Source organism: Procambarus clarkii, chromosome 10 (genome assembly GCF_040958095.1).
Source record: "Procambarus clarkii isolate CNS0578487 chromosome 10, FALCON_Pclarkii_2.0, whole genome shotgun sequence".
Taxonomy (NCBI): Eukaryota; Metazoa; Arthropoda; class Malacostraca; order Decapoda; family Cambaridae; genus Procambarus; species Procambarus clarkii.
The window spans coordinates 19,753,177-19,770,700 of NC_091159.1; the positions used below are offsets into that span (position 1 = coordinate 19,753,177).

Below are 17,524 nucleotides of genomic sequence, written 5' to 3' on the forward strand. Positions count from 1 at the left end.
GGGGGGAGGGCCGAGATGTTAGAGCCCAAGGTGGTTGAGGAAACTGATCTATATTATTAGTGACAGTTTGGAGCGCCTGGCGACGGTGTGAGAATCGGCCCATTAGAGTAGCTTTGCAGGCAGCTGAGAGAGGGCTGGTCTATTTCAAGTAGCAGACAAAATAACTGTATCTCAAGGGACTACTTGTGAGGAGCCCATGAGTTAAAGGCGTGAGGTACATGCATTCCTGGACTAATTGTAACATGTCGGCAGGCAGTGATCTGTGTAGAGTTAGCATGACACAGGAACTGCTGGCCCAGGGAGCCACGAGGGTGTGTAGCTCCTGCTGAGGAAGTTCAGCAACCTAGGTCCTCACTCCTACTGAGGAAGATGAGGAACCAAGGTCCTCACTCCTGCTGAGGAACCAAGGTCCTCACTCCTGCTGAGGAAGATGAGGAACCAAGGTCCTCACTCCTGCTGAGGAAGCTGAGGAACCAAGGTCCTCACTCCTGCTGAGGAAGATGAGGGACCAAGGTCCTCACTCCTGCTGAGGAAGATGAGGAACCAAGGTCCTCACTCCTGCTGAGGAAGATGAGGAACCAAGGTCCTCACTCCTGCTGAGGAAGTTGAGGAATAGAGGTCCTCACTTCTGCTGAGGAAGTTGAGGAACCAAGGTCCTGACTCCTGCTGAGGAAGTTCAGGCACAGAGGTTCTCACTCCTGCTGAGGAACAGAGGTCCTCACTCCAGCTGAGGAAGTTGAGGAACAGAGGTCCTCACTCCTGCTGAGGACGTTGAGGAACCAAGGTCCTCACTCCTGCTGAGGAAGTTGAGGAACAGAGGTCCTCACTCCTGCTGAGGACGTTGAGGAACCAAGGTCCTCACTCTTGCTGAGAAAGTTGAGGAACAGAGGTCCTCACTCCTGCTGAGGACGTTGAGGAACCAAGGTCCTCACTCCTGCTGAGAAAGTTGAGGAACAGAGGTCCTCACTCCTGCTGAGGAAGTTGAGGAACAGAGGTCCTGACTCCTGCTGAGGAAGTTCAGGCACAGAGGTTCTCACTCCTGCTGAGGAAGTTGAGGAACAGAGGTCCTCACTCCTGCTGAGGAACAGAGGTCCTCACTCCTGCTGAGGAAGTTGAGGAACAGAGTTCCTCACTCCTGCTGAGGAAATTGAGGAACAGAGGTCCTGACTCATGCTGAGGAAGTTGAGGAACAGAGGTTATCAGTCCTTCTGAGAAAGTTGAGGAACAGAGGTCCTGACTCATGCTGAGGAACAGAGGTTATCAGTCCTTCTGAGGAAGTTGAGGACCAGAGGTCCTGACTCATGCTGAGGAAGTTGAGGAACAGAGTTCCTCACTCCTGGGGAAATCCTTGGAACCAGTTGCCAGAAGTCATCGGACAGACATATTAGAGATAAGACAATTAAATTTAGTGTGATTGCTGTTTTGTTCTTGTGATAGTGTCACACTAGTGTTCATGTGGCAGTGTCACACTAGTGTTCATGTGGCAGTGTCACACTAGTGTTCTTGTGGCAGTGTCACACTAGTGTTCATGTGGCAGTGTCACACTAGTGTTCTTGTGGCAGTGTCACACTAGTGTTCTTGTGGCAGTGTCACACTAGTGTTCATGTGGCAGTGTCACGCTAGTGTTCTTGTGGCAGTGTCACACTAGTGTTCATGTGGCAGTGTCACACTAGTGTTCATGTGGCAGTGTCACACTAGTGTTCTTGTGGCAGTGTCACACTAGTGTTCATGTGGCAGTGTCACACTAGTGTTCTTGTGGCAGTGTCACACTAGTGTTCATGTGGCAGTGTCACGCTAGTGTTCTTGTGGCAGTGTCACACTAGTGTTCATGTGGCAGTGTCACACTAGTGTTCATGTGGCAGTGTCACACTAGTGTTCATGTGGTAGTGTCACACTAGTGTTCATGTGGCAGTGTCACACTAGTGTTCATGTGGCAGTGTCACACTAGTGTTCATGTGGTAGTGTCACACTAGTGTTCTTGTGGCAGTGTCACACTAGTGTTCTTGTGGCAGTGTCACACTAGTGTTCATGTGGTAGTGTCACACTAGTGTTCATGTGGCAGTGTCACACTAGTGTTCATGTGGTAGTGTCACACTAGTGTTCATGTGGCAGTGTCACACTGGTGTTCATGTGGCAGTGTCACACTAGTGTTCATGTGGCAGTGTCACACTAGTGTTCATGTGGCAGTGTCACACTAGTGTTCATGTGGAAGTGTCACACTAGTGTTCATGTGGTAGTGTCACACTAGTGTTCATGTGGTAGTGTCACACTAGTGTTCATGTGGTAGTGTCACATTAGTGTTCATGTGGCAGTGTCACACTGGTGTTCATGTGGTAGTGTCACACTAGTGTTCATGTGGCAGTGTCACACTAGTGTTCATGTGGCAGTGTCACACTAGTGTTCATGTGTTAGTGTCACACTAGTGTTCATGTGGCAGTGTCACACTAGTGTTCATGTGGCAGTGTCACACTAGTGTTCTTGTGGCAGTGTCACACTAGTGTTCTTGTGGCTGTGTCACACTAGTGTTCATGTGGCAGTGTCACACTAGTGTTCATGTGGCAGTGTCACACTAGTGTTCTTGTGGCAGTGTCACACTAGTGTTCTTGTGGCTGTGTCACACTAGTGTTCATGTGGCAGTGTCACACTAGTGTTCTTGTGGCAGTGTCACACTAGTGTTCATGTGGCAGTGTCACACTAGTGTTCTTGTGGCAGTGTCACACTAGTTTTCATGCAACAATAAGGGTTTAGTAGAGAGGAGATTCTCAACCCCATTCTAGTGACACCCTTCAAGCTCATGACTTTTTATACTAATAATGATGCTGATAATTCATTTGGTCGAGTGACAGGCTTACATCGACGTCCCCTGCCCCAAGGTCGAATTGCTGACCTTTCCCACGATGGAACCTCACAAACAGCTGACTAACTCCTGCGTACATATTTATGGTTTGGTGAACAGGGACATTAGGTGATAGAAAATATGCTCAATTATTTCTGTCCCGCCTGGATTCGAACCTGCAATTCCTGATTTTGAGTCGAGAAAGAAGACGACTATACTATCATGACCCCATAAAGAATATCGGTCCTAATAGTATAGGTAGTTACTTCTCTGTTGGCAGCTAGTAGCAGGAACCCCAGAAGGTGGAGGGTGATTTTCTTTTGAACAATTATTTTCACCAGTATTCCAGACCCATTAAATTTACATTATCAATTATTCTTGCATTTAATGTGCCAATATAATTCTTTATATGATATGTTATTTGTGGTTTTGATAACGGAGTGATAGCACGTGAATGACGCGATAAAAGATATTAATGACCGCAGCAGTGAGATTTATTGTACACATATTTGTCTGGCGAACGCGTGATATATTTGAAACTAGGCGGGTTTTAATTTTCTCATTGATATGTATGATTCTGAAGACTTGATTATTATTATTACGGTTTAATATATGTATTTATTTGTAATGAAAAGGTATATTGGCCGAGGAGGGGCCTTGAGTGAGTTGCTCAGAAAAAGACATACAAAGAGAGTTTGTGTAAATCATTATAGACGAGGCTACCAGAAGTCAAGCTGGAAGAGGCTTTGAAAAAATAAAGCTTAAAGTTGACTTTATTTGTGATATTTATTCATTTGTGATATTGAATAGGGCATTATATTATTATTTTAGTAAAAGCTGTTTAACTTATTAATGCTGTCTCTTGCTGACTCCTTCCTAGTAGTGCCCTTGAGGGAAGAGCGGGTCTGAGAGTGACACTCTAGCTAACCAGATCATGAGTTAATATCAATTTAACGATAATTTTTGGGAGTAAGCGACGGCCTTGATGGTGACTGTTAATGCAACTTGATGATATATTGGACTTGTATCCTAGATTAACCATGTAATGTAACTATATAACCTGAGCTTGTAAAAGCATCTTAATCACCTTCAGTGGTTAAGTTCTTAATTGCACACTAGTTTCTCTGTCAGCTATCTCACCCTGCCAGAATAAAAGAGACAAATATATGTGTATGTATGTGTGTGTGTGTATGGATATATGTATGTGTGTGTGTGTATGTATGTGTATAAAGTATATGTGGAAGCTGATCAGAATTACATTTCACCATTATAACTTTACATTAATGCATTCATAAATCTGTGTATCTACGTATGTAGCTTTGCCTAACATTTTAAAAGCACTACGATCACCTTCTGTAGTTGTTCAATTTTAAATTTTGCCCCGATGGGCGAGTTTATTGGGCAGCGCCACTTATCTTGTGAGTGGACATACCGCCATAGCAGCATGTACAACACACCCCAAAAGGAAGAAACTCCGCTGGGTTGTTCATCCTGTCACTTGTACCCAGACACAGCTGGGACTTGCTTAACTGTCTCAAGTGAACAGCTCCTCAAACAAGAAGATTAACATCTGTCAACCCTTAAAAGCTTACGTTATCTTGCGGGTGCAAAATGGGGGAATCTTTAAGAACAGTATCAATATTTGACAAATAGTGTTTTCCTAACTCAAACAATGTGGGGTTTATTATTCTACACATATTTCTAATGTCTCTCAGGTGTTAACATTCACGTAGATAGTGGTCAAGGCGGTTTCCGTCACTCTCATCACAAATTCTGCAACTTCGCTGATCAACAGTCGTTTCCATTTCGTATCTCCATGGATATTTGTATCCCAGACGGATTCTCGCTATTACTGATTCTCTCCGACGTCCTCCTCCTATTCGTCCATAATGACTGGGATTGCCAGCTGCAACCATGTTGTACCAGCGTACAGATTCACTGGTTTGTGTTTCTATCCTTCTTTCCTCAGTTACCTTGTCACGGTGATGTTGCCTGACAATACCTCTAATTTGTAGTAGAGTCTTGGGTATGAAGTATTCAATATGGTCTCCTTCAGCGCCTTCAGCAGCCAGCACATCTGCTCGTTCATTCCCACATATTCCAACATGGGAGGGGATCCACAGAAACTTGACGACTCTTCCCTGATTGGTAAGTACTCTCATGGCTCTCTTAATTTCAGAGACTATTGCAAGATTTTCTGCCCGACTTTTACTTAGGCTTTGCAGTGCTGCTTTTGAATCGGTGCAAATCACTGCACCATTAGTGTTCCGTTCAAGAAACCTTAATGCCATAACAATGGCAGTTAGCTCTGCTTGCGTTGAAGAGGCATAGTTCTCAATACGCACTTTTTCTTCATTTCTGCTTTGGAAAGTATTATCCTTGATCACCGTGTATGCTGCACCAGCCCTGCCATTGACAGGATTAGATGACCCGTCAGTGTAGATTTGATCTAGTTCATCTCCGGCTTCTTTATAAATTTCCTCGAGATACTTGTGCCTCATTTCTTGTGGTAACATGTTGGATTTTTTTGTTGCCATTTCATTGATGATAATCTTGCATGAGTCATCCTCCCAGGGAGGTAATCTCTCTACAGGCATGAGCTCACGGGCTTGCTCAAGCAGGTGAAGTTCTTCTAGGTAGCAGACTGATCTATGATGGAGCCGGTCGGCCGAGCAGGCAGCACGCTGGACTTGTGATCCTGTGGTCCGGGATTCGATCCCAGGCGCCGGCGAGAAACATTGGGCAGAGTTTCTTTCACCCTATGCCCCTGTTACCTAGCAGTAAAATAGGTACCTGGCTGTTAGTCGGCTGTCACGGGCTGCTTCCTGGGGGTGGAGGCCTGGTCGAGGACCGGGCCGCGGGGACACTAAAAAGCCCCGAAATCATCTCAAGATAACCTCAAGATGATGCCATTTTTTGCTTCTCCTGTTTTCCCCTGAAAGTAGCACAGAACTCAGTTTTTTCTTAGCAATATCATTGTAATGGGGATATCTGGCTATCCTAATTGCAAGATTAGCATTTATCTCCTTAATTCTGCTTTTAACACTGGGGGAGGAACAACTCTTCTCGTAGATTAGACGTTTTGGCAGTTCTTGGAACTCCAAGAATGATTGTCATGGCTTCATTTTGAATGCTTTCAAGCCTTTTCATATCGCTTTGGGAGTAGATGCACAGAACTGGTGCGGCATTGTCTATGACGGAGCGCACATAGGCTGTGTACATCATTTTAAGCACGGCAATAGAGGCTCCATGTCCATTCCAGGTCATAGCTTTCAGTGCCCTGAGTCGACTTTTGCATGTTCCTATGAGTTGATTGAGCTCCTCTTTCTTCCCCTTGTTAGAGCCGACAGTGACGCCAAGGTACCGATAGTGGTCAACCCATTCAAGTGTTACACCATTAATTTGCAGTTCTTCATTTGCTCCCCACTTGTGATGGGAGTATGCCTTCGTCTTGTTTGTGAAAAGAGTGAAACCGAGCTCAATACATTTCCTTCCTAGGAGTTCAATGGACTGTTAAATTTTTCCCAAGGTGGGAGCTTGTATTAGGACATCATCTGCATATCCCACTTCTGTTCCTTCTGGAAAATCAATATTTGCAACTGCGTTCATAAGTACATTGAATAGTGTAGGGCTTAAGACTCCGCCTTGGGGGGTCCCGAGTGTTCAATAAATCTCTGAACTGTATGTTTGACAAATCTCTCACACTATCCATGGAAGACAGAAGAAAATGTATATATACTAATTAGCATTGTAAATGTGTGGCCACGTTTGTGGTAGAAAATAATAATAATAAAAAAAAATGCAACAGGGAACATCAGTGATCAGGTTACAGCCAACAAGAGTGTGTATTCGTGACACAAGGCTGTAGGCCATTGCCTAAGCCAATCCTACATCGCTGACTGAGGCTTCGTTTCGAATATTTATTGGCAGGAGCAGAGGGAACAGTCATTGCTCTGCAGGACTTTGTCTTAGTGCTCCAGGAAAGTGTCCAGTAGTCAACTACCTTTCTCTTAGCGTCACAAGGTGGCCATCCTGGGGGGTGTTGTGAACCCCATATAGGCTCATGGGTTTGGTTCTGTCCCAAAGTGAGAGTTATTCCTCATTTGGTCCTACAGAGGACCCAGGTAAATGTTTTAGTATGGTTGGAAGAATAAAAAACACCGTCTGATATTACAGACGAGGCATTAAGGCAATGTCGAGTAACTTTGTGGGAGCAGCAAGAGATGTCAACCGTATGAGGCTTTCCCTAAGGGAAGGTAATGACGTCATCACTGATGGCGTGATGTGTGCAGAGGGTTTGCGACATCGCTTGTCAGTGACAGGTCAAGACACGCAATCCGTTGTACCTTAGAAGAGAAGACACTTGCGTTTTGGTGAGGAATCTACAGGGATTTGCGAATGTAGAAAGTGCTAAGAGCAAGAGGAGGACGATTTGTGGAATTCATCTTAACCTCTGGGACCAGAAGGGCGGCTTGAAGCCAAAGGGTGATCGTACCCTGCTAGTTCAATGTGGTAGACCCAAGAAGAAGTATGTTTATCCTTCAAGAGACTCTGTTAACAGAGTCTCTTGAAGGATAAACATACTTCTAACTGACATAAACATACTTCTAACTTGTGCCTGTGTCTTTACCTCACTCTCAAGTCAGAGCATAGAGTGGTCGACAGTGAGGTAGAATCAAGAATTTGTGGGTGACCAGGAAGAGACAAACACATTGGGAGGCAAGCGCTGTCACTCCAGGAATTTTGTGGTAAGAGCTTTAAATTTAGGCCTATAGTTAGACCAGTCTATGTCCGTCCTGTACCCCATACCATTTTCCCCTTCAAATTTCAGTGAGGTCGAAATCTGGCCTCCAACTGTTGACAGATCAACATACATTTTTAGAGTATAGCAGAAGTGTGCTCGACACTGCCCACATCTGTCTCTCTCCTTTCTCTCCATCTATTTATGCATTTATTCACTATCTCTCCATTTTCATATATGTCTGCTCATCTATCTATGCATATATTCATCTATGTATCCATCTACATATCTATCTGTTTATATCTGTCTATCTATCTATCCAACGAGCGATCTGTCTTTCCATCTATCAATCCATCTCTTCATCTCTATATATCTTTGTATCCATTAATCTGTTCATCTATCTATACCTCTATCCATCTTCTTGAGGTTATCTTGAGATGATTTCGGGCTTAGCGTCTCCGCGGCCCGGTCATCGACCAAACCTCCTATATGTTACACACCCCCAGGAAGCAGCCACTAGCAGCTGTCTAACTCCCGGGTACCTATTTACTGTTAGGAAACAGGGGCATCAGGGTGAAAAGAAAATTTAGTAGTAGGCATAGTTCTTCTGCCAATTTCATTATGATTTTGGATTATATTGCATCCACACCTGGGATCTGTCGAGTGTATTAGTGTGTCAATGTTCTTCCTGATTGTGTCGCATGTTATGGTTATATTCCTAAAATCATTCTCTTCTCCTTCTAACACTTGTATGGGTGATGCGATGTCATCTAACCTTCTAGTGTTAACACTGATGTCAAATATTAATTTGGAGTGTTTGCTGCCCTTCTGTCGTCCATTATAGTTTGGTTAGTCTCATCTTTTAAGGGTTCTACCGAGTCCTTTGTTTTGGTTTGACTTCTAATATAGGTATAGAATGATTTTAGATCTTTCTTTGTTTTGGGCAAGTTTTCTTTCGTAGTTTGTTTCGGTTTCTTTTGATTTCCTGGTTGATGAGTTTAGTGCTCTTTTGTATATCTCATAATCAATGATGTCCGTAGTGGACTTATACGTTCTCCAGAGGTTCCTCTTAGTTATCAACGCTTGTTTTACTGTCTGAGTCATCCATCTAGTTCCCTTTTTTTTCTTCCTCCTTTTTGGACCATGTTTTGAACGAGTTCCGTGGTGACCTTTAACTTTGGCTATGATGCTTCCCTGCCATGTTCTCCTACTAGCTCCCTACAGGAGCTTCAGGTGTTACTCACGTGGCCCCAACATGCGAGGTGATTCGATGAAATATCTGTCCCAGAATTGACCACCAAGTGCTATCGTGGGTTGGGTTTTAGGGTCTGACGACTTCCAATCTTTTTTTGAACAGTCAGTGTGGTCTAGTGGGTTAAGTACTGGATATCCTCATGTGCATGGACCCCCTGGCTGTCTGAGTTCGAATCCGTCAGGGGCGTGGAATTTTTGGTAGCATATTGGCTTGGGGACCATTTACCCATGTTACACATGTTTACACACACAAACATATATATATATATATATATATATATATATATATATATATATATATATATATATATATATATATATATATATATATATATATATATATGTCGTACCTAGTAGCCAGAACGCACTTCTCAGCCTACTATGCAAGGCCCGATTTGCCCAATAAGCCAAGTTTTCCTGAATTAATATCTTTTCTCTAATTTTTTTCTCATGAAATGATAAAGCTACCCATTTCATTACGTATGAGGTCATTTTTTTTTATTGGAGTTAAAAATAACGTAGATATATGACCGAACCTAACCAACCCTACCTAACCTAACCTAACCTATCTCTATAGGTTAGGTTAGGTTAGGTAGTCGAAAAAGTTAGGTTAGGTTAGGTTAGGTAGGTTAGGTAGTCGAAAAAACATTAATTCATGAAAACTTGGCTTATTAGGCAAATCGGGCCTTGCATAGTAGGCTGAGAAGTGTGTTCTGGCTACTAGGTACGACATATATATATATATATATATATATATATATATATATATATATATATATATATATATATATATATATATATATATATATATATGTCGTACCTAGTAGCCAGAACTCACTTTTTGGTCTACTATTCAAGGCCCGATTTGCCTAATAAGCCACGTTTTCATGAATTAATTGTTTTTCGACTACCTAACCTACCTAACCTAACCTAACCTAACTTTTTCGGCTACCTAACCAAACCTAACCTATAAAGATAGGTTAGGTTAGGTTAGGTAGGGTTGGTTAGGTTCAGTCATATATCTACGTTAATTTTAACTCCAATAAAAAAAAATTGACCTCATACATAATGAAATGGGTAGCTTTATCATTTCATAAGAAAAAAATTAGAAAAAATATATTAATTCAGGAAAACTTGGCTTATTAGGCAAATCGGGCCTTGAATAGTAGGCCAAAAAGTGAGTTCTGGCTACTAGGTACGACATATATATATATATATATATATATATATATATATATATATATATATATATATATATATATATATATATATATATTTATATATATATATATTTATATATATATATATATATATATATATATATATATATTTATATATATATATATATATTTATATATATATTTATATATATATATATATATATATATATATATATATATATATATATATATATATATATATATATATATATATATATGCGAACAAGCTTGAATGGGTTCCAAGCCAATATGCAACTGAAAACTCCACACCCCAGAAGGATTCGAACCCAGACAGTCACGAGCTCTTTCCATTTTTCGACGTTTCGTAAGCAATGTGACATCTTCAAGACTACACTATTTTGCACTTACTGTAAGTTAATACTGAACTTACAAGGAGAAATCTAGATATAAGGGTGGGGACATCTCACTCTACGATTCACCCCCTTATTCCTAGAGAGCGACGAAGGGTAGGGTGAGGTGATTGTTGCCTGACTCCGGCTTGTATTCGTCCGTCATTGTCCGCCAATGAAAGTTTTACAATTTCCCTCCAGATCAATGGAGGACCATCGAACATCTGTATGCTCGAAGCCGAATTCATCTGGATGTTGATTACTTGTGTCAGCTCCCGTTATGAACACAGCCTCCAGCATACGAAGCTTCCTACGGTCGTCGGTGCGTGTGATTATTGCTTTATCTTTCACCATGTCTTGGTGATTAAGGATGTTGTGGTATTGAGAATGGTGTTGCGTAATACCTCAGTCTTGCCAATGAAGTGTAAGACGTCTACTCAATGTATTCGTCGTGTGCTCAATGTAGCATATAATTTGGAGTGCACAGTCTCCAGAGTTTCATTTGTAATGATACACTACATTAGTACACTTCAATTTGTCAGAGGAGGCAGAAATGTTATTTCTCATAATGAGGGAAGATATACGAGGGTTGTTATAATAAATGACAGGGTGCATCCTTGCATTTTCACTGCCAGGTTTGTAATTCCTGCCAATTATGTCTTGTATCACCTTCTCATCCTTCTTGTATGCCGCCTGATTGAATGTATTTTTATAATACACTACAATGTCTTCTCTTGGGGGCAATTTTCCATCCCTGGGACCTGAATATCCTAGCCTAGCTTCTTACGATTTCATCGAATTCTGTATTGCTGTAATCGTTGTTCACAACAGTTTGGCGGATTTATTCAAGTTCCTGGTGCAAGAGCTGCCAAGAAGAGCATGTAGGTATTGCATGACCTTCATATGCATTGATGACGCTTTCTTATATGTCAGTGCATTCACTCTTACCGTTCATACATTTTCCTGCATCAGTAGGTTTACGGTACACATCTGTGATCAATCTACCCGAATTACCGTCAACAAGAACATAGAGGAATGGAATCCTGCCTCCTTCACTTTTCTCAACAGTGAACCTCAAGCCTGAGATTCACTAACATAGAGATTTACTGAGATTCGTATGCTTGAAGCTGCGTTCATTCGGGAGCTGACACCAATAATCAACATCCAGATGAATTCGGACATCTTCAATCTTCAACATAAACGCTAGAGAAGCCATTATTGACTAGGATTTGTCTTACTCTGCAGAGTTCCTCATCGACCTGCTTCCAACAAGAGCTGTGAGTGAGAGCTCGGTCAACATAAGCGTTGACAACACTCTTCTTGTACCTGTCTGGGCAGTTACTATTGGCATTAAGGCACATTCCTATGCTCGTTGCCTTAGTGTAGACCACAGTATGAAAGCCTCCATTTCTTTCCGCGACTGTTACATCTAGAAAGGGCAGCTTCCCATCACTCTCCATCTCGTAAATGAAACCTAACACCGAATTTTGCTCGAATGCTTCCTTCAACTGGTGCAAACGTCCAACATCAGGTGCCTGCATAAATATGTCGTCAACATACCTGCATTATATGGCAGGTTTTAAGTCCATGTCAAATAAGACCCTCTGCTCTATGGTACCTTTGTTAAAATTTGCGAACAGGATACCTAGGGGAGAATCCATCGCAACCCCATCCACTTGTTTATTCATGTGCCCATCGGGACTCAAGAAGGGTGCCTCTTCAGTGCAAGCTTCAAGTAACTTCCTCAGTATGCTCTCTAGTATGTCTAGAGGAGTACAAGCCAGATCACGATACACTCTGCCCATCATTATTCTGACTGTTTTGTCCACAGGCACATTGGTAAACAGCGACTTCACATCCAGAGTGGCTCTCATTCCTGGGGCCCGTGCTCCCCACAACAAGTTAATAAAATCCTTTGGAGACTTCAGGCTGAAAGCACAAGACACATAAGGAGTCAGCAGGCAGTTAAATCGCTTAACCAGTCTGTATGTGGGTATGGGTATCTGGCTGATGATTGGCCAAAGTGGGTTTCCAGATTTGTGGGTCTTGACATTCCCATATGCATAACCTGGTTTGTATTCCCCGGTAACCTTTAATAGGTGGAGTCCAGACTTCTTGGCGTTCAGAGTCTCAATCAGTCTGTTTACCTTCGTTTTCAATTTGGCTGTAGTGGCTCTCGTGACCCTTTGGAATTTAGCTTGGTCGGAGAGGATGGGGTTGGTCGGTGAGGATGGGGCTCATTTTTGCCAAATATTCATATTTTTTTAAGAATAACATATATTCGCGACTTGTCACCTCTCCTGACGACTATCTCCATATTCTCAGCTTATAGGATGTCGGAAATTCCGACACTAGATTACTAACCACTAACTTTATTACAAGAAAATGGGTTTTGTGACCGTTCAGAGAAAATGGGAAATCTGTGATGTCATCAAAACATTCATTTAAGCCTCAACATGTATCATTAAAACCACCAGTCTAGACATTATAATTAATAAAAATGTATTCTCTATGACTGGATCTAATACAATTATCAATTAAACTAAAGTCTACCTCCCTAATGACGAAATTTAGATTAGGGCTCTGAACTTGTCGAGGGTTCGTATGGTAGGAAGGCTGGCTTGGAGCGAATGTGAACAATAAGCTCCTCTAGAGGTCCGTGACACACGACAATACAAAGATCTGATATTTCAATTGCCCAATAGTGATTCAGCCACAGTGACCTCATTAACTTTAGGGAGTATCTTTATTTCCAGTTTGAATTAATTATCTTTTATTAGAAGGCTTGATAACATTAGATAAATTCAACTCAGTTATAATGTAGGCGAACACCAAACAAGGGTGAGCATCGGTTTTACCAACTACGCAGATTCAAACAAATAACATTTATTGACTATAATATTGTCGTACAATTATTACGGTGTATATATTTGGCAGGTAACCTGGAACAAACTGAGAAAAACTACAGAGAGCTGTTAACACCAACATGAACCTGTACGGACGCCATACTTGCTCTAACAAGGACCAACAGCCGCCATTAATACAGGTCCAGGATGGACTACATGTGGTGAATAGTGTCTGATGTTAGATGACTAGACTATAACAACTTAACAGCTGAGACGTGGTTACTCCTTAACTAACCCATTTTAGCTCTAGTATTAACACACATAAATCTTGTAGCTTATTAATATTCATTATTTGTGGTATTGGCTATGTATATAACCCCCACACTTGTGTACAGGTAACTCCCAGCAGAATTACCTTTAACTATACAGTACACTTTGAATTAATAATAATAAATTAGTTCAATAAAGTAAGTTCAATAAATCAATAATTCAATATATAAATAAATTAAACTAATCTAGCTGGGAAACCCCCACATAGGAAGCGATTTCGGGACATGATGAAAGCTCCAGCCAGCAGTTTCATATAGACAGCTAGGAACCTAGAACAACTTTTCCAAAGGTGGATTGAAGCTGTCAGAGTGGAGTCATACAATAACTTAATGACAATGTTAATGACAATGGAGAAGTCTTTAGATATGATGCATCTCAAAACAAAATTTATAATTCTGGAGGCAGGAGTGATAAATGTCATGGATGCAGCAGACACGGCGTACATGATCACAGAAGTCTGTCGAATCTTGAAAGAAAAGAGGGTGAGGAGTGATATACAACGAAACTATAAGAACCAGTGGATCCTGAGGTGAGAACATTTTTGTTGGACAGGTGAATAAGCAAGTGAGCCCAAAACCCAATAAAAAAAAGGGTTTCAGAGTCCAGATGCAAGAGACAAGTGAGAGACAAAGTCTGTACAGAGTCGGGTCGAAACCAGCGAGATGCAACCTAGTGCAGGTGATGCGCCTGTACAGAGACGCACCAGCACGACAAATGGACAGAATCAAAGCAGTCACTCAGGTGGTCAAAATAACACAGGATAGAGAAGGAATAACTCGAAGATAAGGTTTTACAATTGTAATAAGTATGGGCAAGTAATGAGAGATTGCAAACAGGCACGACAGCGGTGACCTGGCAATTTGTAACACCTGAAACTCACGTGAGAGTTTGATGAGAAACGAACCACAGAAGGAATGATTAATGAACCATATACAATCCGTTCATCAGAAAAGGTTGGGTCAGCTTGGGAGACCAACCTGAGGTAGAAGAAATGGAGGAAGAAAACATTCAGCAAGAGAGGGCAGACGGAGCTAAGATGTCTAACACGGACAGCCTGGCCAAGGGGGACGAGCAATTGGTTCATTTGGAGCCAGGAATTAAAACCAGCGCCAGGAATTGGTGAAAATTTTATAGCAAATGGATTGCTTTTTACTGATGCCCCGCGGAGACATCGAAGGACAGTGCATGAGGTTAATGAGGCAGTAGGAGATGCTGCTCCCATCACACAGCACCCTTACAGGATAAATCATAAATCCTGACAAAGCGGAGGCAATCAGAAAGGAAGTGAGATATCTGCTGGACAACGATCTGGCCGAGGTAAGCGACAGTGAATGGAGTTCACCTTGCCTCCTCGTTATGAAGAACGAAGGTACAACAAGAACACAGACTATAAAAGACGGTGTGAAGAAGTTTGTGTAGTGGTACTCCATGTGTATGGTGAAGCTTGTGTAGTGGAACTCCATGTGTATGGTGAAGCTTGTGTAGTGGAACTCCATGTGTATGGTGACGCTTGTGTAGTGGAACTCCATGTGTATGGTGAAGCTTGTGTAGTGGAACTCCATGTGTATGGTGAAGCTTGTGTAGTGGAACTCCATGTGTATGGGGAAGCTTGTGTAGTGGAACTCCATGTGTATGGGGAAGCTTGTGTAGTGGAACTCCATGTGTATGGTGAAGCTTGTGTAGTGGAACTCCATGTGTATGGTGAAGTTTGTGTAGTGGAACTCCATGTGTATGGGGAAGCTTGTGTAGTGGAACTCCATGTGTATGGTGAAGTTTGTGTAGTGGAACTCCATGTGTATGGTGAAGCTTGTGTAGTGGAACTCCATGTGTATGGGGAAGCTTGTGTAGTGGAACTCCATGTGTATGGGGAAGCTTGTGTAGTGGAACTCCATGTGTATGGTGAAGCTTGTGTAGTGGAACTCCATGTGTATGGTGAAGCTTGTGTAGTGGTACTCCATGTGTATGGTGAAGCTTGAGTAGTGGAACTCCATGTGTATGGTGAAGCTTGTGTAGTGGAACTCCATGTGTATGGTGAAGCTTGTGTAGTGGAACTCCATGTGTATGGTGAAGCTTGTGTAGTGGAACTCCATGTGTTTGGTGAAGCTTGTGTAGTGGAACTGCATGTGTATGGTGAAGCTTGAGTAGTGGAACTCCATGTGTATGGTGAAGCTTGTGTAGTGGAACTCCATGTGTATGGTGAAGCTTGAGTAGTGGAACTCCATGTGTATGGTGAAGCTTGTGTAGTGGAACTCCATGTGTATGGTGAAGCTTGTGTAGTGGAACTGCATGTATATGGTGAAGCTTGTGTAGTGGAACTCCATGTGTATGGTGAAGCTTGTGTAGTGGAACTCCATGTGTTTGGTGAAGCTTGTGTAGTGGAACTCCATGTGTATGATGAAGCTTGTGTAGTGGAACTCCATGTGTATGGTGAAGCTTGAGTAGTGGAACTCCATGTGTATGGTGAAGCTTGTGTAGTGGAACTCCATGTGTATGGTGAAGCTTGCGTAGTGGAACTCCATGTGTATGGTGAAGCTTGTGTAGTGGAACTCCATGTGTATGGTGAAGTTTGTGTAGTGGAACTCCATGTGTATGGTGAAGCTTGTGTAGTGGAACTCCATGTGTATGGGGAAGCTTGTGTAGTGGAACTCCATGTGTATGGTGAAGCTTGTGTAGTGGAACTCCATGTGTATGGTGAAGCTTGAGTAGTGGAACTCCATGTGTATGGTGAAGCTTGTGTAGTGGAACTCCATGTGTATGGTGAAGCTTGTGTAGTGGAACTCCATGTGTATGGTGAAGCTTGAGTAGTGGAACTCCATGTGTATGGTGAAGCTTGTGTAGTGGAACTCCATGTGTATGGTGAAGCTTGTGTAGTGGAACTCCATGTGTATGGTGAAGCTTGTGTAGTGGAACTGCATGTGTATGGTGAAGCTTGTGTAGTGGAACTCCATGTATATGGTGAAGCTTGTGTAGTGGAACTCCATGTGTATGGTGAAGCTTGTGTAGTGGTACTCCATGTGTATGGTGAAACTTGTGTAGTGGTACTCCATGTGTATGGTGAAGCTTGTGTAGTGGTACTCCATGTGTATGGTGAAGCTTGTGTAGTGGAACTCCATGTGTATGGTGAAGCTTGTGTAGTGGAACTCCATGTGTATGGTGAAGCTTGTGTAGTGGAACTCCATGTGTATGGTGAAGCTTGTGTAGTGGAACTCCATGTGTATGGTGAAGCTTGTGTAGTGGAACTGCATGTATATGGTGGAACTTCAGGTAGCAGTAGTACCTGATGGACAGGAGTCGTTGCTAATGGAGGAAGCAGCAACATGAGAGCTTCAAGAGTTCCTACTTAATTTGAGGACCCATGGATAGATGAACCTGATAAGGATTTTCAGGACGTAATACAGAGAAATATGGACGTCATTATTGTTTGAGAGAGTGCTTGAATTCATGTGTTATGAATAACACCGTGTAAGGTGAGAGCGTTAATGTTTTCTTGTTGAGTTATATTATATGCAAGTTGCCTCGTCCAGACGGTGAGGGGGCAGGAGGTTGCTGGCGAAGATTAAGCAGTGGCCTAGTGTAGTTTATTTGTTGGAACACTGATAATATATAGGCCTGATGCTAGTTTGTTGGACCTGAGGATAATATGCTGCTATTTCTTTAATCTCTGTATTTTTTAATAAATATTTGTCTGTAGACAACTTGTCTTTGCACCTGTCCTTGTGAGAATTTCTAGAGAAAGAGAGAAACAGTCGCAGTTCGGTCGACAGAAGACATAATATAAAGAGGAACTGAAAGATCATCGAAGAGCAAGAAGAGGGTAAGCCGCAGGGGCTCAGTGGGGTGTGTCCTCATGACAATTGGACAGATTTGATTCGATTCCTCAAATAAGGTGACGTTGATCCCCTCCACCATAGGTTAGATCATTATAGGGTCACTCTACAGTGTGTACT

General features: G+C 42.3%; 1 protein-coding gene across 1 annotated transcript in view; it reads right to left on the minus strand.

The window, feature by feature from the left end:
• LOC123747896 (neurogenic locus notch homolog protein-like) overlaps positions 1-10,755 on the minus strand; it is a 29,329-nt gene extending 18,574 nt beyond the window's left edge. The window contains exon 1 of the mRNA XM_069322208.1: positions 10,590-10,755. Within this exon, the coding sequence (XP_069178309.1) occupies positions 10,590-10,755 (166 nt within the window). The remainder of the gene's footprint in view (positions 1-10,589) is intronic.
• Positions 10,756-17,524: the final 6,769 nt, after the last annotated feature.